General features: G+C 41.8%; 2 protein-coding genes and 1 long non-coding RNA gene across 4 annotated transcripts in view; 2 read left to right on the forward strand and 1 right to left on the reverse strand.

The window, feature by feature from the left end:
* Nucleotides 1-287: 287 nt before the first annotated feature.
* LOC145447991 (uncharacterized) lies at nucleotides 288-10,639 on the reverse strand. 2 transcript variants are annotated; one of them, XM_080326302.1, is made up of 16 exons: nucleotides 10,432-10,639; nucleotides 9,972-10,115; nucleotides 7,668-7,786; nucleotides 7,507-7,570; nucleotides 7,385-7,439; nucleotides 7,250-7,320; nucleotides 7,036-7,123; nucleotides 6,624-6,699; nucleotides 6,458-6,562; nucleotides 6,267-6,400; nucleotides 3,949-4,067; nucleotides 2,487-2,687; nucleotides 2,355-2,422; nucleotides 1,756-1,884; nucleotides 918-1,096; nucleotides 288-555 (listed from the first exon to the last, which is right to left on the reverse strand). In XM_080326302.1, the coding sequence occupies exons 1-16, from the start codon at nucleotides 10,505-10,507 to the stop codon at nucleotides 468-470; spliced, it is 1,716 nt and encodes a 571-aa protein (XP_080182428.1). In that variant the 5' UTR covers nucleotides 10,508-10,639; the 3' UTR covers nucleotides 288-467. The 2 variants fall into 2 exon arrangements, with proteins under 2 accessions (XP_080182428.1, XP_080182427.1); XM_080326301.1 differs by having other exon boundaries at nucleotides 7,250-7,323; nucleotides 10,432-10,638.
* Nucleotides 10,640-13,292: 2,653 nt separating this feature from the next.
* LOC145447992 (protein N-lysine methyltransferase METTL21D-like) lies at nucleotides 13,293-14,247 on the forward strand. Its single transcript, XM_080326303.1, has 2 exons — nucleotides 13,293-13,452; nucleotides 13,538-14,247. The coding sequence occupies exons 1-2, from the start codon at nucleotides 13,366-13,368 to the stop codon at nucleotides 14,135-14,137; spliced, it is 687 nt and encodes a 228-aa protein (XP_080182429.1). The 5' UTR covers nucleotides 13,293-13,365; the 3' UTR covers nucleotides 14,138-14,247.
* Nucleotides 14,248-20,722: 6,475 nt separating this feature from the next.
* The window catches only part of LOC145448292 (uncharacterized), an 82,600-nt gene continuing 80,328 nt past the window's right edge, over nucleotides 20,723-22,994 (forward strand). The window contains exon 1 of the long non-coding RNA XR_013917860.1: nucleotides 20,723-22,222. This is a non-coding gene — a long non-coding RNA (uncharacterized LOC145448292). The remainder of the gene's footprint in view (nucleotides 22,223-22,994) is intronic.

Below are 22,994 nucleotides of genomic sequence, written 5' to 3' on the forward strand. Positions count from 1 at the left end.
TGAGGCTTCTTTCTCAGGCAATACAGAACTTCTGCGACGCGGCGCATTATTTGTAATTATTTTTATTGAAGATATGTCAAAATTTACTGCGGTCTACTTAGGGGGCGGACGGCATTTTCAACGAAAGCCATTGGCGGCAGCGCACGCTGCTACGCCACTGCCTCGGAGGACAAATCCTCCTAAAGGAGGACGTATGGTAAACCCTACCTAATACCCAAAAACCTATTCGACACTCGCTTGATCTCCATTCCCACAGATACCACTAACCAAGATGAGCAATCTGACAGTACCATAGAAAGTATAAAATTCATTGTACTGAAAAAACGCCATAAGGAATCGCATTTCCGCAAAATGGGGTGCTATCAAGCACTCTATGCCTCGCCTCGTTGCATACAACAAACAGACAGTATTGCGAAACAGCGGCGGTAGCAGAACATCTTCCATCTGGAATCCCACCAGCTGCGCAATTACAATTTTTTCTTCTTTTTCTCAAGCAGCCGAGTCCTCCAGTCTGTAGGAACAGGCTCGAAATTGGGGTTTGACACTGCCTTTCCACTGAAAAACACGAGAGTCGATCATTTTCGGTACCGGAATCATGCGTCCCATGCCACATGGAACTATGTTAACGGCGGGTACTACAGTTTCAACCTTGACATTTCATGCCACACAACATGTGACAGGAAATTCACGGAGAGACTTTAGTATAGTGATCAACCTAGTGTATGCCACAGTTATGGTCAACAAATAACAAAACATTCATTTTGACACGTGTAACTGACATAATTTCCTTTGAGATCATACGAAACACGGAAATTTCAGGTTATTTCATACTTCTACGTATGACGCCATAGCAAGCGCTACACGAATTAAATCGGACAGTTACTCTATTTTGCCCAGTGACTCGACTGCCAGCTCACCTTGATATCTGGTCCTGCTTCCATTTGGCAATTTTAAACGCAGTGGGTTCCGGCTTTTCCTCTTCGTCACTCTCTTCCAACATTCGGTCTTCCTGGTCTATCTCGCTTTTGGCCCGCTGCCACTGCGCCACAAGTGACGACATGGCTTTATACGGCTTCTTGGTGCTGGTCTTCTTGACCTGACAAACGAAACGTTCTTAGGTAACAACAAGATATCGAGTATCACATTTCTCTGAATAGACGAGAGGTGGTTAGAGCAGTCAGCATTGCTACTAAAGCAGAGATAGAAGTAAAGCTGTACATCTCAACTCAATAACAACCAAGTGGAGGGGGGGGGTATTTCGTGCAGTTCTTCAATTATTCCACTCATAAAAGCGAGCGGAATCACAACTAATCAAAAATACTTTATTATTTTCTTTCAGAGTGTAAAAAGTAAACAATTTTGAGTCAAAACTGTGCAAGTAGAAGTGGAAGTACTCTAAGAACACAAAGAATTCTGAAAAAGTAGAAGTTTCTTGATACTGACCATATCTGAAGAAAACTAATGCTCAAATTTTGGTGGGTCGAAAACGGCCCCTTCACACTCAACTGTTTGACCCAATAGAAAGCAGATTATTACATAAACGGCAAGAGACACAGTTGCACACTCGCATCAGAAGCAAGGTTTACAAGAATGTTGTGGGAAGATTTTGACATTCAGTTAAGTATATTATTAAAAAGACTGCAATACAATAAAAAGGTAGGTACTTGTCGAAACGACTTTCGAGTAGTCTTGACATTCAGATATTTCCAAGCATTCCTGCGCTAATACTTTCAAAATTGACATGCAGCCACTCACCTTGGTCTTCTTCGGTTTAAACTTGTTTGAATTGTCCACGGCCGGAGCGGAAGAATAACTCTGCTGTAGGCGTATCAAAGCTTCGTTTTTCAAAGTCCGCTCGGGTGCGGAAGACAATACTTCGGGTCCCTGAAAATGGATATCATCAGTCAAATTTAGCCGGATATGTAGAAGTGATAAAATCTAGCTAAAGTGTGAGCTTAACGACTACCTGACAAAGACTCTAGGAAGATAGGAACGAAGTTTCGGAAAGGCAGTGACCACTGACATCATTAGCTACAAGACAAGAACATGGGAGACACAGGTGTATCTCCAATCAGTGCATTTTATATACGGCACACAAGAAGTTCTGGCCAGCCTTGGAATTCATGAATCCTCTTTAGATACAGTGAGGTATTGCATCATAAATCCTCAAACAGAATCTGCAAGCTACTATTGCAGAAATAACATGGAAACAAAAGTATTCAAAAATTAACTATTGACATATTCTAAACCCACTTGAGTGCTCCAAAGAAATGGAGATACTTCGTCACTGACCACCTCTGATTGGTAGTCCTTTAGTACAAGTATTGATTGTCAGATGATGAAGTGCGCCTCACCTTATATATGATTGGCTGCTGCGACAACACCGGCACGGGCGCAGTTTTATTCTCGTTTCGTTCCTCGCCTGAAACAACAATGTCTAATATGAAGAAGTTCAGGATATGTACAAATTATCCATCCCAACCTACCGCTGTCATCTTCCCCGTCACTGATCTCCATCATAATCCCGTCGTCAGGCATTTTCCCGCCATCTATGTCTTCGTCGGCCTCGACCTCGTAGCCGTCGTCTTCTTCTGGCTGGGGCGGCGGTGGGGGTTTCTCGAGTGGGATGTCGGGCAGTGGGGGCAAAGGCGGGTCGTCTGTCTTTGCTTTTTTGGCCGGTGCCGCGTCTGCAAGTTTAAATTCGAGACACTTCTACAAACCCTTGCGTAAATTATTGGAAAACGGAACGGTTATGGTTATATGGTTGTGTCAAAACTTTAGGCCATAATTAGGCTGTTACCAAGATTATATGCAATGCCAGTAACTCATACGGGCCCCGTGCATCAATCAGTGTTGAGATGATTCGAGTCAACTTTTTCGTAAGACTCAGATTGCTTTGTAAAAATGACTGGACTCGGCACTTCGGAAACGTGGATTGACTCGTGACTCAGGAGCAAAATCTACGAGTCAATTTCAAGTCATCAAGTATGCGGTGTCGATAAATCACTGTATCTTGTGTAAGTTCGGATTGTTTGCGATGTCACTCGTGAGAGCAACAAGACATTCACCGATTGTACGTTTCACTTATCCTCCACTGTTACATCACAAATAGATTGACTGCTAACGAAATGATCACAGCTTACGATGTCTTATTAGCAACGTATCTCCGTTTCTTAGGCAGCTCAGTGCTTACATTGCACAGTGCTCACGGCTCACTTTTACCAACCCTCTTGTATGATTTAAATCGAACTTATATAGTTTATGTGTTTACATCGTCATGGATGTGTAGATGGGTAGTGCATTGTGCCGTATCAATTTGCTGCAACTTCTCGAGGCTTCGTTTTCGATGCTCTATTTTGGCTGACAATAACAGGCTGCAGCATGTAGCTATACAGTTACTCACATTTTTTATTAGCAGTTCTACTAGTTCGTGAGCGATAGACCTTTTGCATGTACCTTTTACTTTACATTAGCTATTCGATTCAAGATAACTGGCCAAATGATCTGTCTTTTACACAGCTAGCAAACGAGATGACTTTGAATCATCACTTACACTTCAAATTCGATGTGACTTGAATTGTGACTGACTGACTTGCCTCGACTCGAGTCACCCCGAAACACGATCGACTTGACTAGAGTCAAAATGTACAATGACTGGTGACTTCAAGGTAGTAACTTGATCCCAACACGGGCATCAATTCAACTGCGCTGACAACCCTCTCAGGACATTGGACAGGTTGATACCGATGTTTATATGGGGACAGATACTGGTCTGATATATCAGTCGGGGTGTAAACACACACACACACGGTTCTTAGTTGCTAAATGTCTTAGACATTTGTACTAAAGGCTCAAAATTGTGACATCACATATGCAGACAACTGAAACTAGTTTTACTAGTCCTAGCATACAACTGCAAGCCCAAACAGCTAGCTGGCAAGGGAATACCTTCATCATTGGATGAGCTGTCGGCAGACTCGTTCGTAACGTTACCACCGAGGATATCGGGATATGTCCATTGCTTCAATTGCGTCTTTGCGTTCACGTAGAAGTATCTCAACGTGGCGCTGTTGAAACCAAAACAACGACATACAGTGGGGCACCCAAAATCAAGATTTTACGGTATCCAGGGTCACGGCGGCTATACAGGCGTAAAAACCGAAGCAGGAACACGAAAACAGGAAAAAGATATATTTACCTTACGCGAATAATCGCTTCCGGACAAACTTGGAAGGCTGGCTTGCTGAGTCACACACGGCTCTCCAATGGCGCGGCTCCAATTCTATAACCCACGCCCGCCCCAAGCAATCAATAAAAATTTAGGTACGGGCGACTCGCGTACAGTACTCGAGACAGATAAACAAAGTTTGGACCGCGTCAAAATATCGCGCGATTCCATGACAGCTTTGTTCACGACTGATTTGGGGGCGGCCCTAGAGGAACAAACACAAGTCTTTTACCGATATGGTGTCTAGCAAAGGATTTAGTCGCAAAATAAATCACACTAAGGTTTGGTTCATTTGTCTGCAATGGCAATTAATCAGGGACAATCGATAACCAATATTCAACAACAATAAATTTTTGGACAAGCTATTACTTCACAGACTCTACATCAGTTAGGAGTAGGGTGAATCATGAGATATTAGTTATCAATATCAATACTAGTACACAACCCGACTTCCCTCAGGCATGTGATTAGGAATGATTGGTGTTTTGAAGTAGAAAAAGCAGTGAAGCACATGCAATTTGTATGGGTAGTATTGATGACAGCTGCACAGTCAAGTTGAATTAAGTTATTTAGAGTTGGGCAGCAGAATTCTCGCCTCAACTCAATAGTGGACAAGCAAGGCAAATCCGAGTGTTCTAGGTATGTAGTGCACTACATTTAAATTCCATCAACCTTATTGATGGCGATATTCAGATGAGCCTCGACCAAAAAGCGTTTCAAAAATAGATAGAGCGGTGAATACATGATTAGTAGACTTGGGAAAAACCGAGCACCAGAATGATTTGACTTCAGGTCCAATTCTAAAATTCAAGCAAAGTCGAGTATTCGTTACACCTATTAAAATATCATAATAATGGCTCGAAAAGTTCAAATATCCAGCATTTGTGACTAAAAGAAAAATCATGCCCGTTACATGCCACCCAAATTACTTCATATTTCTGGACCTAATCTAGGCTAGTTTGTACCGCATGTGAGGGTCAATCATTACGCGACCGAAATGTCATGCCATGAATATTCGTAGCCTTGTCCGACATGTTTTTCAATGCTGAGGTACTGTACAGCCAAATAAGGTTTCAAGGCTCCAACGGTGGGATTAAGTATTAAAACTATATATTACTCTTGGAGTGAAGGTGTGTATTTTGGCTACAAAAAAAATAACCATACCGCAGGACGATTAATACTTCACCGAAATAAACATGAGTAGCGTTGGGCTACATTTTTGATACGATACAGTAAACACAGTCTCTGGACTCCCACGGAACGAAGAAAGTGTACACATGCCGATTCTCGTTGACAAACGAACACTTACAAATTAACCAACAAGCTACCAGAGTAATTTACTCAAATCAGTGGTACTGCATTGCCGACCACATTTTGCATGGCCATTGCTCATTTTAAAGAAGTCCTTGAGTACACGTGCTTACATTGCCTGATAGCAATTTCTAGCACAGATTTACCTCGGTCCTGCATCGAAACGTTCCACAGAAATGTTTCATTTTGCATCGGCTCCGAGTACTTCTCACCTGTAATCGTACTCTCTGGCCAATTCGTAACAGGGATATCGGACCAGTTCGAATATTATTTGCATATTGACATAACTTCACACCGTGTCATGAACGTCTTGAGCGAGCCTTTTGGTTTAACACGACATGTCTATAGGGAAGGCACATTTGGCAATAGCACCTACGGTTACTTCTCAAGTTAAACACCGTCTTCAAGGCCATCCAACACTAAGGCAAGACACGACCTATCGGAAATCAATCAACAAAAAGCGAAAATTCAAAAAATTACAACAATTCCAAACGTCACTGCTGCAATAGCTTATCGTAACATTCAAAAGCGATAATTTGGGAACAACTTGCATTGGTGCCACAGAAGACTAGGACGAGGGTGTCCACCAGTCCACGTATCACATGAATGCCAGACAATCAATGTGAGCACAGATACCAGAGTCAGCACAGTGATATTGGCATTTCTTCTCACAGAAAGATTCCCACGGTACCTTCAAACGTGAGCTTCCAAACAGAAAATACCACACCTGTCCCATTGGCATGTCCACCCCGGCGGAGTCGCGCTATCTTCAAAGACTTTTATCTGCAAATGCGCTTCTTCGAGTTGCTTCAGAACATAAGACGTCGGCAACACTTTCGCTTTCCAGTCTGCTATCCTCGTCTGCATATATGAGATACATTGATACGAAAATTTCAAGACGGTGTCGACGCCACTTACCTGTATTTGAATCAAAAGGATCTGCGACTGTATAAGGGACGCTGTCGACACGCCGAGAAAGTTCAATTTCCCGCATAGCGTATCTCGAAGTTTCAAAACTTCCATCTGAATGAACCATATATCAACGTCAGCAATGCAGGCTCAATTCGAATAACAATGCCATTACCTTCATGCTCGCGATATTGTTGCTCGCTTCACACGTTGAGGAACACAGCTTGCATTGCGTTGCAACATTCTTTGCGCTGAAAGTATACAATAACAATTGGCGTGACTGAACAGAGTTTTAAGCGAATCCATGATCAGTTGAAGAACAACTAGAAAGCAAGCGACATCGTTTGCCATGAACCGTGAGACCGGTGTTCTGTTGTGCGATGTTCTTGCAATCATTGCTATCTCAGAGTCATCACTACTAATAGTGGCGTAGCCAAGGGTAGGTTTTGGAGGTCGAAAGCCCATCCTCTTGAAATGACGATTCTATCTAGAGTTTTGAAAAGTGAGTAGTTCTACTTCTATTAGCAATCTTTGAAAAGTGAGTAGTTTGTACAAGTCCTATTGAGGTAACAGTAACAAATACCTACTTGTTTAATTCTTCATTTTCTGTCGACTGAATCAGCTCCGTTGGGTGGTCTACGACACTGTGCAATAATTCTGTGGAGTCTGCAAGGTCTGCAACGGTGAAACCGTGACGATTTCACGAAAAGGTCGACTGAAACTTTTGTCAATGTCATGTAGACATATGCATTCACACAGGTATATTTACAATTCTTAGAAACATCAATAACTGTAATTTACCTTCGCTTTCAATAATACCAGCTGTGTGTGTCTCTTCTGACGGTTCTGCTATTTTGTGTTCGTCCGCATCCCTTCTGGATTAATAAATAGTGTCATTTCTACATCGTTAAAATTAATATAGAGGTATTGCCAAACCTGATGATTTCGTCTTGAATCGAATTCACTTCTTCGGGTGTGCCACCACTGTCATCTTAATAAGAAGTCATTGCAAATTGAGGACCCATAACAATTTTCTATGCTAAATCACAAACTCGTACCTTTTAATTTGTCTTGTGTTTCGCGTTGCTCGTTTGCCTGTTGTTGAGTCTTACCAGAAGTGGTCTGAAAGGAATATTGTCGAAATGCGATGGTCAAAATGGGGATTTTGTTGAATGCAGTACTCGTGTTCAAGCTTATGATCCAGTGCCTCAAAACTTACATTCACACTTTGGGCAACCTCTTCGGGTAGAACCCAAGTTACTTCGTCTGTGACAGTATTCCAGTAGTATGGATGTTGCGTCTTTTCATCTACGCATATCTGCCAGTTCCCGACTCTTTCTAGAAAGAACATAGCAATTCGATATGATGTGGGTAAAGCAAACGCATATGTTCTGTTACAATTAAATAGTATATTCATATTGAAATGAACCCGAATATTTTCGGCTGACACTCGTCAGGGGTAATCGTCAGCAACTAGTAGAGAATTGGAAAGAACATTGTATATCAACAATCGTATCACAAAATATGACGTCACCAGCATGAAATTTCGAATGAGAGAGCGTTCAATGTACTATTTTTAGGTGATACACGAACTCCTTTTGTTGACAGAGTTTTGGTTGGTGTATTTTGATAAAAGTTGATTCCAAGGCACACAAATGGAATTGTGAACGGCCTCGACCTACGATTCGAAATCGGTCGTCTCGATAATTATTCGCACAAATCGGATTATCCAACAGATGTTTGCCGATGGCAGAATTAATTGCCTTTGATCGATCAGCATCAATCTCAAGTGGATGAGTTAAGGGTGAGCTTTTCACATCGCGTGACGCACGTGTTCTGATAAATCTGGGGACATGTTGGTTTATGCGGTCCTGCAGACGTCTTGACGTTCTTCCCACGTAGCCACAATCCCAGTGGCACCTATATTCGTACACTACATTACTTTGTTGAAGTGCAGGAAGCACGTCTTTGCGTGTTGAAGGGAGCAGTTGTGTTGTTGTAAAAATCACATTGGTTTTGACTGTATCGTAACATTTACCGACAGCAGAAATCAATTGTTTTTCAAAGCGGGTGGAAATGGGGCCAATCCAAGGTAGATGGATATAAACATCTTTTATTGTTCGTGCGGTGGGCTCTGTTCGTTTTTCTGCGTTGAATTGCGTTAATTTCCTCTCCATGCCGCGGCTGATGACGTGTTCAGGGTAACCGTTATCAAGTAAGATTTTTCGGATGTAGTGAAGTTCTAAACTCAGTTTGTTACCCGAACATATCATCAACGCTCTATGCACGAGTGTGCCTATGAGGTTAATTTTTCTGCGCCGAGGACTAAATGAATTCCAGCGAAGGTATTGGCCTGTGAATGTCGGTTTCCTGAAAACAGACGTTTCAAATTTGTTGGTATTGCGCTTTTCAACTAATACGTCCAGAAATGATAATGAGTTATTGCGTTCTTTTTCTATTGTGAATTGCAAGGCCGGGTGAAGCGAGTTTAAGCGAATGAGAAATTGGTCACACTCCGATTCATTCCTGAAAATAACAAATGTATCATCTACGTATCGGCGGCGGTACAATAGTGGTTTGGCGGACTCACGCTGGGACAGAAGCTCGCCCTCGTAATACCCTACGAAAATGTTGGCCAAAATAGGTCCCAGGGGACTACCCATGGCTAAGCCGTCTATTTGGAGAAACATGACCTCGTTAAAGCTAAATTCCACGCAGCAAGTTGCCGCTTGTAAAAGTTCAACAAAGACGTTACGCGGGATTGATGGTGGTGGCATGTTCTGTTACGAATATCCGCTGGCCTACAGTAAGTAAACTGAAGTAGCACATTTTTATGGAATAGAGACGTGAAGACTAGAGCGATGAAGATTTCAGAACAGGATCTCTATGGCCAGGGCTGTGGAGTCGGAGTTTGACTAATTTTTAGCTTAATGGAGTCGGAGTCATAACAAGCTCAATTTGGGGTTACCTCGATCAAACTTCAAACCCCTAACCCGGGATGTAATCAAGGTACCATTTCTGCAACTGCGCGCGATGGGAATTCGCATCACGTCACAGAACCGATAATTCAGCGTGATCAAGCTTCAACAGCATGACGGCTTCGTGTGGAGTCTGCCACTAGAACCATACTTCAAAATATAAAAGGTTTGACTGGTGACATTGCAAAGGATGCAAGTCAACCTACTTCCAGCATACGGTACCTCCAAAGCAGAGTGAACTGAACATCAGTGACAACATTAGAATATGTGGTAATGCTTTGAACCAACATCAATTTATAGCATTCATGTTGTGGTATAGGACAGCCTCAGCCTGCTTCGATAGTCATCAAAGTCAATGTGGTTGTCCACATACACATATTCTATACTGCTACTGTTTGTTGATAATAATCTACTTGTTTTGATTTGACAATCCTCATCAGGCCTACACATCAATCGTACTGTTGAACAAGGAACAAGACATTAAAATGAGTTATTGTATGGTATGGAAAAAATGAAATTCTATATCTCGTAATCCCGGTACATACCATGCTGTGTCGGCTGGACATGGTCACTCTGTGTATCGGTAGCTGCCGACACTTCATCGATTTCTTTCATAAAATTTGCTAATTGTGAATCAATTTCGTCATGCCGTTCAATCTTCGCGACGTCATGACTTGTATTGATATTGACTGAAAATGGAAATTTTCGTTAGACACATGTGAGTAATCAGCATCATTCATAATGTGTAGTATGTCTCTAATGTGTCACCCTGGATTTTATTTAATTCATCAATTAAAATCATTATCGATCTTGATTTCGAAAAAGGCAGGATCGTGACACCATGAAGGTGTGAAAACGACTTGACTGAGACTCAGGTCTAAGACTATGTATGAATCAAACCGTGGGGGCCCGCAGATACCTCTAATACAAAATTGTTGCAAAGGTGTGAGTATTTACTGAAGCAATTTACAACCTTACACACACTTTGTTATTGTATATACTCACCTTTTTGGTTGTAGGACAAGTTACTGCGATTCAAAATGCCACCTCCTATTCTCAATGCTGGTTTTCGCTTGCTCATGGTTAGCAGATGTGCTGCTACTGAACCCTACGAAAGGTACGATTACTATTAAGTCAACTTAGTCAAAGCGATCGTAACTATATCTTGAACAGCTCACGGCGACCAGGTTGCGACAATAATACGCAGCGAAGCTTGGAAGCACTAATCAGCGAAACCGGACCTGACGGGATTAAAATCATCATCATCATCATCATTGGTTTATTAGCAATTTTATCAGTTCAATACACCACAAAAAATGCGATACAATGAAAAGACAGGAAGATGTCGAAGCGACAAGGAGTAGTCTATGGAATCTGACACCCACCTTGGCCTAGGCGATGTAAAGAGGCATGCACACTGAATGAAAGTAAAGAAGATAGTATAGAAAAAAGAAAGCGACAAGAAATAGGGCGGCATGTCATGGGAAGCGAGATCGATAGGTCAGCCGTGGTCCGGTAATCTTGAGGATGGACTGTATTTATTTAGTAGTAATTGCTTGTATTTCGACTTGAATGTGGACATGCTCGTCGACTGTCGGATGGCCGGCGGGATACTGTTCCACACATCAGGTCCGGCATATTTGATAGAGCGATGATCTTTTCGGTCGATCATATGATATTTTGACGACGTGGACGCGCGTGTGTTGTACTTGTGCGCTTTTGATTCCGAGGTAAAGAAGTCATTGAAATATTCGGGGCAACGACCGCAGTGGAACTGATACATAAACTTGGCGATTTCTAGTTTCCGCATATCGTCTATGTTTAGGACGCCGAATCTCTTCAGCAGCGACTTGTTGGATGGGCAGCCAGGCCCTTTTGGGGCCCTAGCTATGATTCGGAGTACTTTATGTTGTAGTTTTTGCAGTGGCTTGAGTGCAGTTTTACTGGCAGCCCCCCAACTGAATAATTTCCGGCTACTTTTTGTGTAAAACCCCATCATTTGGTATAGTCAGGCTATACTAAGATTTTCAGATCCACCCCCATTCATCTTCCTCGCTACACTTCTATCGACTGGTAAAAGGTACCCCAATGAAAATATGCAGTAGCCATATCTGTCCGAGTGTCCATAGCCTATGGTCGTCATCATTGGTTTATTAGCAATTTGGTAGTTTGCTCCGAACGACCGCGAATCAATTGAATTTCAATTTCATCATTTCAATACACCACAAGACTCCGATACGATGAAAGATAGGAAGTTGTCGAAACGACTTGGAGTAGTCTTCGATAGTCGAGTCGAGTAGTCTTCAATGATGAAAGATAGGAAGCTGTCGAAACGACTTGGAGTATGTCTTCGATAGTCGAGTAGTCGAGTAGTCTTCAATTCTTTTTTGGGGTGCTGCCTGCAAGAATACAATTGACCCGCTGCAAAAACTTCGACATCGGATCATCCGTATCATTGCCAAAGCCCCATGGGGGCCTGGATGTGCAACTGATAAATCGCTTCTCAAAAGATTTGGTGTTCTAAACTTAGAAGATATGAGGAAGCTAGAAATTGCCAAGTTTATGTATCAGTTCCATTGCGGTCAATGTCCCTCAAATTTCAACGACTACTTCACCTCGGAGACAAAAGCGCACAAGTACAGCACACGCGCGTCAACGAAGAACAACTACCATATGATCAGGACTGAATACAAGAAAACGCATTGCTATATCAAGTATGCTGGACCCCAAATTGTGGAACAGCATCTCGCCGGCTATCTGACAGTCGTCGAGCATGTCCGCATTCAAGTCGAAACACAAGCAATTTCTTCTAAATCAATACTAGCCAGTCTTCAGGATTACCAGACCACGACCTAACATTGAGCTCGCCCTTCGCCACATGCCACCTCATTTTGTCGCTTGCGTCTTATATTCTCTGCATTACTTTTCATTCAGTGTGCAATGTGCATGCCTCTTCTTTACTTCACCTAGGCTAAGGTGGGTGTCTGATCTTAATGGCTACTCCAAGTTGTTTCGACACCTTCCTATCTTCTCATTGTATCGCAGTCTTGTGATGTTTTGAAACGGTGAAAATATTAATAAACCTGATTGATTGATTGATTGATTGATTGATATCAGACGCACCCATCTGGCCTAGGCGATATAAAAAAGGAGGCATGCACACTGAATGAAAAGTAAAGGAGGATAATATGAAAGGGCAGGTGATAAAAAAGTGGCATGTTTTGGAAGGCGAGATCGATATGTCAGGACGTGGCCCGGAAAAATAGAGGGCTAACCAGTATTGATTCAGTAGATGATATTTTTTGTTCACCATATGATAGTTGGATGACGTGGACGCATGTGTGTCGTACTTATGCACTTTTGATACCGAGGTAAAGAAGTCATTGAAGTTTTCGAGGCAGTGGCCGCAGTGCATGTAAAAACAATGTTTTCATTTTCCTATCGTCTCTAACTACCGCTAAATTGTATTTGCATTGTATTTCGGATTGTTCCATGATACTGTGTGTTGTTTTTCTTTTCATTCTTTCGTTGTTGTTTTTTTTCTATTTTTTATTTATCAGTTAACAACTCTGTCATGGGTAGCTCGGCATTGAAGACTCTCTCATATCGAGCCTCTAGACTACCTCAAATGTCGCATTTCACTGTGTTAAATTTTTGTGATGTGACGTTGATATATATAGTAGACAGATAAAGATTCTCTCTCTTTCTGTCTCTCTTTCTGTCTCTCTCTTTCTCTCTCTCTCTCTCTGATTATTTAGCAAGAATGACAATAAACCACTGAGCTATATAAACCCCAGCTCTGTGGCATAAACCGGCAATAAACGTATGCGCTCGGTATGTCCGGGTCTTGCGTTTTAGTGAATCGTCAAATGAACCGAAGCTTTCGCTCGCGCAACGTTGCATTTGCATCACTGATGGCAATTGGCTAGACGAGGGTCAATGAGTGATGCCGACACGTTTATACGCAGCGTTGCCGTTGAATGTCTACCCGGTGTAGAGAAAGAACTTTCAATTCACCAGGAACAGGCAAGAATTTCAGCTGGATCATTACGTGATGTAGCTGTAAATGAGAAAGAAACATGGTGGGGTAATTTTGCTTTGTTTGTCATAGGTTGGAGACGTCGGAACTGTCGTATGGGATGCGGCACTGGTGCTGTCATATTACTTGCAAACACCAAAAGTGAAGGACCTTATTTATGGGAAAAAGATCGTGGAATTGGGCTCTGGAACTGGCATTGTCGGTCTTGTAGCTTCTCTATGTGGCGCAGCGGAAGTAATGGTGACAGATCTGCCTGATTTGTTGCCTTTACTAAATAAAAATATTGAAACAAATAAGGAGAATATACACGGAATTGTAACCGCTGCCCAACTGACATGGGGGAAAAAAGAGCATTTAACATCGATCCAAAGCTTTATCCGGCCCGATTGTATTCTAATAGCAGATTGTGTTTATTATAGAGATGCTGTCCGTCCTCTGGCTCAATCTGTTTTAGCTCTGTTGAATTCAAGTAACTCTAGCGTGGCCCTCTGCTCGTATGAGGATAGAGATACTTCCGACAAAGCTGAGCTCCAGATTGAATTTCGAAGAATATTACAAGAAGAATTTGGATTGAGGATAGCGTTCATTCCATTTCATGAGATGCATCCTGAATTTCGTGCTGAAGACATTCATATCTTTAAAATATCTCACAAGACGAATACTGAGGCATAGTTGAAAATGACAATAATAGATAAAGCTCATCGTTCATTACTGTACCAAGATGGAATGATGCAAGGCTGAATTTACTCTTATGTTGGTACACAATAAATTTCCCAAAACTATTGAAGTGGTGATTGTTTGGTATATAAAAATTGAAGAAAAAAAATTGAAAAAAAAATTCCTCAAGTTCCCGTGGGCTGACACTCCTGACAGCTATCAGATTGTATAGTATAACTCCGTGAGGTACATCATATACAGTGCAAGCCAGGCTTGTAACCAAGTCACATGGTTCCGAGTCACGAGTCAATCATACTTTTGTGGTTTTGACTCGAGTCGAGTCATTTTCAATTCATCACAGACTCGAGTCCGAGTCCAAGTCACCGTTTAAAGGGTCAAGTCCGAGTCATGGTGTTATGACTCGAGTCCAAGTCACAGTATTGAAGTCATGTTCAACTCATGTTTTCAATCCTGCTTGGGTAATATCGAATTCCTTGTTTGCGAAACATGCTCATTTTGTCCATATCAGAGTCTTGGCACGTGTTTATTAAGGCAGATAACGGACAGGTCCTGGCCTCATTTAGCGATGCTAAAGATAACTTTACTAATCTTAGAACTTAAAATCGAATATCTCTCTTGTCAGTCTGATACATCACCAATACCAGCATTCAGTTTTTATTATGAACACATCGACGATAGTTCACGAATAGCTGATAGAGAACCAACAAATTCACGTCAAGATACTAGTTGATAGAGAATCAATAGATGCATGTTTATGTAGAGGTATTTACAACAGGCCAGCATGCTGTAAAAGCGTGCATGCAACTATGTGCATTGTGCAGTGACAACAGAACAGATACCCTTTGATTATACTAAAGGTTTCCCAATTGCATTACAGACTACATCGCAGTTACAGCATTGGAGAAATAATTGTACAATGGGGCTGTTCAAAAACATTTTTTCAAATTTTCCGGCTACTTCTGAAAATTGCTAGATTGCCTAAAAAATCAAATTTGGCTCAATTCCAACCAGTAGAAAGCAATGCTATGAAAGAAAATTTTAGACTAATTACAAATAGAGATTTTCGAATTTTACCGGCTATCTCATGATATTGTTACATTGTGTAAAAATATGATTCATAGCAAATTTGACTCAATTCCAACTAGAAAAAGTGAAGTTATTATAGTAGAATGTTTTGGATATGAAAAAATAGTCGGCTTACTACTATGTAATTATATGATATGAAAGAATTTCTCACTAAAATACTCCATTTATTTTCAAATCCAAAATATTCTCCTCCCACATCATTGATTCCACTTTTTTCAAATTGAGCCAGATTCAGTGTTCCTTTTATGCAACATAACAATTTTATCAAGTAACCACCCAGTAAAATAAAAAAGAATTTATTTTAGAACAGCCACATTGTACAAACATCACACAACATTAGCCATTCATTATTACTCACGTGCACAATGCACATACCTAACAAAACGTCAAATGGACGAGGGGCATTGTGTGTTTTCACAGACAGCAGATCAAATCAATGAGTTACACCTCAAAAATACTAATGTGAAAAGGAGATTCTCAAATATGTTAAAGCGGCATAGCCGTAGAATGAATCCACATCTACTGAATACACGCTCCACTAGTGCACTCGATGCAGGAATTGACAAGCAATTTTGAACCACACTGAAGAGCATTTAATACTCATTCTTTCTAGTCGCCCAAAAATGCAAAGAATCATCGCCTTCAAATCTACACATGAGCTTATCAGTCTCTTCACCATCTGAGTCATTTCATTGGCTCTAATTGAACTTTGATCCAATTGTTTGCTTGTATAATTGAAAAGTCTTGAGTACTTTAATTGCGGAGGATCTATTACCTCTTCATCACTGGACGATTTTGTACAATGCATTGCTACTATGTATCATTTTCTGTTGTTTTTACGGCGGCATATCTGATATCAGACAAGTGCAACGAAAGCAGTGGTGACAAATAGCGATGTCGGCAGAATTCGTCGGATGCGTTGATCTAGCCATTATGATTCGCAAATTTCTTCATCTTCAAGTCATATAAAATAAGCCGAGTCAATGACTTGGGTCGAGTCATGCGTAATGACTCGAGTACAAGTCGAGTCAATCCAAATATTGACTCGAGTCGAGTCGAGTCATTTTCCCATTTCAAGAAAATGACTCGAGTCAAGTCGAGTCATAAAAAAATCGTGACTCGAGTCTGACTCGAGTCGAGTCATGACTCGAGTCATTACAACCCTGGTGCAAGCATTGACTTGTGTCTGTCTAAAGCCGTTCTGGGGATATTGGCGGTTTTGTATACAAAAAAAACAACAAAATAACGAGAGTTTTCTCTAGGATACTGTGGCCTGACAGCGAAGTTACTTGTATAAGATTGTACAACTCTAAGGGCGGAGATAATAAAGTTAGGTGATCCCGTAGAATGCTAATAGGGTGAATAAAAGCCGCTAATCGTGACGCATTTTGGGCCGACGTCATGTTAGCTGATCCGGAAGATTGCTAATCGTGTGATTGAAAACTGCTAATCCGCATATGAAAGTTTGATAGGGTTACGCGCGGTCGGTGTTGCCACTCGAAGTTCGTGAAAAGACACTGGATTTGCGGGTGTCTTTAATTTGTACAAGTCGCCAATGTCGACGTGTATATATTTTGTCAATGTCGCCAATGCTGGCAATTCCGGCGATGCCGCTCGGGGGCCGAAACTAGGGTACTGTAATGACAGGATTTTTGGTGACTCGACTTGAATCAATCTTGGTATTGACTTGACCTGTACTCGAATGACGGGAAGACTTGAAGATTGCATGGCCACAAACGCAAATTGTTTATAACTAATCATATTATTTACATTTTTAGGCCTACGTTGAATTGAATAAACGTCGAAATCTTTATACATTCCAGTGTAAGATTCGCGATGAAAATACACGACCGGGCGTAGGTACGCTGGCAAAAAGTACACTATCTCGCTCGGTTGCGAGTTCGAGTCCGACCGATGAGGTTGGCTCCAGAATTCCTATTTAAGTGTTGCAGGTTTATCTAGACTCCTCGCTATTCCTACCTAATGTGTTGGAGGTTAATCTAGGCTTCTCCTCGCCATGTCATTCGTGTAAACCAGTGTTGGGATGACTCGAGTCATGACTTGACTCGAGTCACCTTTTTCGTATGACTTGACTTGACTCGAGTCACTTTGCTGAAATGACTTGACTTGACTCGGCGTATCAGAAACGCGGATTGACTCGTGACTCGGAGCAAAATTCTCGAGTCAGTTTCAAGTCATCAAGTAATCGGTGTCGATAAAAATCAACATATCTAGCATATGGTCGGATTGTTCGCGAAACGCTGGTGTGAAACGCCGTGAGAGCGACCAATCATTCAATGATCGTGCGTTTTACTGAGCCTCCATATTGTACTCTCACAAATAAATTTTATGCAAACGAAGTGATCGAAGCTTATAGCTTACGTTGCCGTAACATATAGTAAAATGATTTAATAGCAAGATATCTATTTCTGTTCTCAGTTCTTACCTTAACCAAACCTCTTGTTTTATTGAAATCGAATTCGGATATAGTTTATATATTACTCAACCATTGGCGCAGGCTCGAATTGTGTCATATCAATTTGTAAATGGGTTATGTATTGCATCTTATCAATTCGATTTTCTATTATCTATTCGCTATTTTGGCTGGTAACTATAAACTGGGGCTATGCCACGTATATGTGAGCGATACAAGGCCTTCCTGCGTGTATATTTACTTTATCTTCGTTCATCGGTTCAGAATCAATGACCAGTGACCACTCAATCTATATTTCAGCTAGCTAGCAAAATGTAATGACGTGCCTCATACTTCGAAAAGGCAATTTGACTTGAATTATGACTTGACTCGTGACTTGACTTGACTTGACTCGACTTGACTCGAGTCACCTCCAAAAATCTAGTGACTTGACTTGACTCGAGTCACCTTCGAAAATCTAGTGACTTGACTTGACTCGAGTCAAAATGTGCAATGACTCGAAATGACTCGTGACTCGAAGGTAGTGACTTGATCCCAACACTGGTGTAAACCAGGGATGGCCAACCAGCGGCCATAGAAGGAAATTTGTGCGGCCGTGGAAGATTACCGGAACACGACTGACCTATCGATCTCGCTTCCCATGACATGCCGCCCTATTTCTTGTCGCTTTCTTTTTCTATACTATCTTCTTAACTTTCATTCAGTGTGCATGCCTCCTCTTTACATTGCCTAGGCCAAAGTGGGTGTCAGATTCCATAGACTACTCCTAGTCGCTTCGACATCTTCCTGTCTTTTCATTGTATCGCATTTTTGTGGTGTATTGAACTGATAAAATTGCTAATAAACCAATGATGATGATGGACACGTCATTCACTTGCCCTCTCCATCAACTCTACCGTTGAATGAGTTAGTGACATCTTGAAACTGAATAACATCGAATCTGCGCGATTCGCCATAAACCGTAATGGGCGTAGGCCTAGCCTGCCTAATTGATATCCGCTAATACTAAAACATAAACGTTCAGAAGATGTGTGCCAAGGCTCGAGTTGTCAAAAGATAAGGAAGGGCTGGCTTGAAACTTGAAATCGCTGTCATATACAAAGCAGATTCCAATATAATTACTTGGATATTTTGATTTGCGAACATAGTTCGTCGTCGCCGAGATTGCGCCAAATGAGGCCCGCGACTCGATTTTGAGCGATATTATGTCTTTCTATCCAATACGTACGCCATCATTGACTGCTTTTCATTTCTACTTACGCCATTTATTACAGTACCCTAGTTTTGGCCCCCGAGCGGCATCGTCGGCAATGTCGGAATTGTCGGCAATGGCGGCATTGCCGGCAATGTCGGCATTGGCGACATTGGTGACATAGCCGACATTGGGGACATTGGTGACATTGGCGACATTGCTGACATTGGCGACATTGACATCATCATCATCATTGGTTTATTAGCAATTTTATCAGTTCAATACACCACAAAAAATGCGATACAATGAATAGACAGGAAGATGTCGAAGCGACTTGGATTTGTCAATGGAATCGGACACCCACCTTGACCTAGGCGTAGTAAAGAGGAGGCATGCACACTGAATGAAAGTAAAGAATACAGCATAGAAAAAGAAAAGCGACAAGAAATAGGGCGGCATGTCATGGGAAGCGAGATCGATAGGTCAGTCGTGGTCCGGTAATCTTGAGGATGGACTGTATTTACAGATACAGATACAGATTTATAGATACACGTCGACATTGGTTACATTGGGACACCGAGGGCGTCGCCTGCCGACGCCTCATGGCGACATGTACAAATTAAAGACACCCCTGGATTTGCCGACTAAAAAACACCAGATCGACGAAAAACACACCAAATTTTAAAGCCAGGGGAAATCTATTACATAAAGTATGAGGAGGATGTATTCATTAACACCAATGAAGTTACGGGAAGACTTAACAAATGACAAATTCATCAAGTTTTCTGCAATCGTCTTTCACATCAGACAATATTGATCATTATTTATTTCCCCAAGCAAATTCATATTTTCGGCGCTATACTGAAACAGATTCTCGCGAATATAAATAATATCCTTTGCATTCGATCCAATCTGATTGAGGGATACAAAAATTGGTGAAGGTCATATACACTCACACATCAATGAGTGGTTTTCCAGCTTTTCCAAAGTCAAAGGGATCGAAGAAAGCTGCACATGAACATTTTAATAAATTAAAAACATCGATGCCAAATCACTATAGGCAAGCATGAATGTCCACGCAAAATTAGACTTTAACGTAATGACGTCACTCCGTTTTTCAATTCAAATGTTGTACATTGTATGTACAATGTACATCCTTGGCAACACCAGGGATATATAACTGAGTGTAGGCTATCCTATAGCACAGGGCTGCACAGAATATGCAATCATTCATGAATTGGCCCACGCAATTGGGTAAGTTCAATCAAACAGGTTTATTAATATTTTCATCGTTTCAACATCACAAGACTGCGATAGGCCTACAACGAAAAGATAGGAAGGTGTCGAAACAACTTGGAGTAGCCATTAAGATCAGACACCCACCTTAGCCTAGGCGAAGTAAATAAGAGGCATGCACAGTATGCACACTGAACGAAAAGTAATGCAGAGAATATAATAAGACTCAAGCGACAAAATGAGGTGGCATGTGGCGGAGGGCGAAGTCGATGTTAGGTCGTGGTCCGGTAATCCTGAAGACTAGTATTGATTTAGAAGAAATTGCTTGTATTTCGACTTGAATACGGACATGCTCGACGACTGTCGGATAGCCGGCGAGATGCTGTTCCACAATTGGGGTCCAGCTTACTTGATAGAGCAATGCGTTTTCTTGTATTCACTATTCAGTCCTGATCATATGGTAGTTGTTCTTCGTTGACGCGCGTGTGCTGTACTTGTGCGCTTTTGTCTCCGAGGTGAAGTAGTCGTTGAAATTTGAGGGACATTGACCGCAATGGAACTGATACATAAACTTGGCAATTTCTAGCTTCCTCATATCTTCTAAGTTTTGAACACCAAATCTTTTGAGAAGCGATTTATCAGTTATCATATTCGCTTCTGTCATCGGTTCCCTTTTGGGACTAAGAAAATCGGTCTCAGGCTCGGAATACGTATGGGGTTTGTTCTTGTGTTAAATGAGCAAGTGAAGAGAAGCGAAATGTGGGATGTAGCATTTTTCTCGACCTAAAAAAAGCGTTTGACTGCGTAGATCATAAAATTCTCATCTCGAAATTGGCGCGTTACGGACTTCGGGGCCCACAACTTGAGCTCATGAAAAGTTACCTCACTGGACGCCAACAAATGGTTGCGATCTCAGACACCTTGTCCTCTCCTCACCCGGTGACCTGTGGTGTGCCCCAGGGCTCAGTACTTGGACCGGTCCTTTTCACCTTATATGTCAACGACATTTTTGAAACCTGCTCATTGAACACTACACTGTTCGCTGATGATACTCACTTCCTCTCTTCCGCATCTTCGACGGCAGAGCTGGATGCCCTGACTGGTGACCAAATGCCCAAAGTCCATGAGTGGACGGCCCAGAACAACCTTTGCATAAACGCCTCGAAATCGCAATTGCTGACAGTTAATTCAAAAAATAACCTAACCGTTAATATCGCTGGTCAGCCCGTTTCCAACACAGATAATGCCAAATATCTCGGAGTTTTACTGGACTCGAACATGTCCTGGAAGAGTCATATTCAGTCCCTAGAAACTAAATTATCACCGAAGTGCGGCCTGTTCTACAGCCTTGGGCGCTTCATGCCAGCATGGGTTCTTCTGATACTCTTTAAATCCTTAATCCAATCGAAGTTACATTATGGCATCCTCTGTTGGGGGGCTGCCAGTAAAACTGCACTCAAGCCACTGCAGAAACTACAGCATAAAGTGCTCCGAATCATAGCTATAGGGCCCCAAAGGGGCCTGGCTGCCCATCCAATAAGTCGCTGCTGAAGAGATTCGGCGTCCTAAACATAGAAGATATGCGGAAACTAGAAATCGCCAAGTTTATGTATCAGTTTCACTGCGGTCGTTGCCCCGAATATTTCAATGACTTCTTTACCTCTGAATCAAAAGCGCACAAGTACAACACACGCGCGTCCACGTCGTCCAAATATCATATGATCGACCGAAAAGATCATCGCTCCATCAAATATGCCGGACCTGATGTGTGGAACAGTATCCCGCCGGCCATCCGACAGTCGACGAGCATGTCCACATTCAAGTCGAAATACAAGCAATTACTACTAAATAAATACAGTCCATCCTCAAGATTACCGGACCACGACTGACCTATCGATCTCGCTTCCCATGACATGCCGCCCTATTTCTTGTCGCATTCTTCTTCTATACTATCTTCTTTACTTTCATTCAGTGTGCATGCCTCCTCTTTACATCGCCTAGGCCAAGGTGGGTGTCAGATTTCATAGACTACTCCTTGTCGCTTCGACATCTTCCTGTCTTTTCATTGTATCGCATTTTTGTGGTGTATTGAACTGATAAAATTGCTAATAAACCGATGATGATGATGAAAGTGTAGTCTAGGGTTATCATATTTTGGAAATCTGAAAAGAGGACACTTTTTCAAAATTTTAAGACTTGCAATACCGGAGGAGAATGTTGAAAAATGGTAAATTTCTCCCACTTCGCGGTCGGTGGACTAAAAAAATGAAAAAGGTCGTCACTTTCGTTGGACCACGAATTTCCTATTTAGCGTCATTTATGCCCTTGCCCCCCATTTATGCAATTCCCGATCATATTGACCGATTCAATCATGAATTATAGAAATCTTTCGCGCGTTTAGGCGACACCAGCTCACTCACTAAGTGACTAAACCGACACCCAATGTAGATGAAAAGTAGCGGCAACAAGCGTATAGCCTCAGGGGGTTTGGGGGGGCGCAGTCCCCAGAGGTTTGGTTTATCGCCGTATGGAGGGCCAAGATCAACGTTTTTTTGGGGGGGGGCTGACGAGTGCTTTTACGGACCTGTCTACGTACATTTTCGAGCAAACATTTTCGACAACGAACATTAACAAGACAGGGATGCGTTCCAACACAACTGATGTTCACGTGCTTTCTTTACTAATGGTTTATACTTACGACTAGCAGCCAGAGCTCAAAGAACTTGTTGACAATTTTGATCGACCACAGATGTATGTCTGACCGACTTCAACAGCTATTGTTAATATATTCATTAAATCCTGTTTCGGTCTCTATGCTTTAAAGTTTACATTAAATACGATTTATTCCTTGTATAGGTGAACAAATACTCGATTAATGTATTGATTCTGTAATCCAGCCTCCA

The sequence above is a fragment of the Botryllus schlosseri genome, chromosome 10, assembly GCF_051294905.1.
Source record: "Botryllus schlosseri isolate E-star chromosome 10, Bs_hap1, whole genome shotgun sequence".
Taxonomy (NCBI): Eukaryota; Metazoa; Chordata; class Ascidiacea; order Stolidobranchia; family Styelidae; genus Botryllus; species Botryllus schlosseri.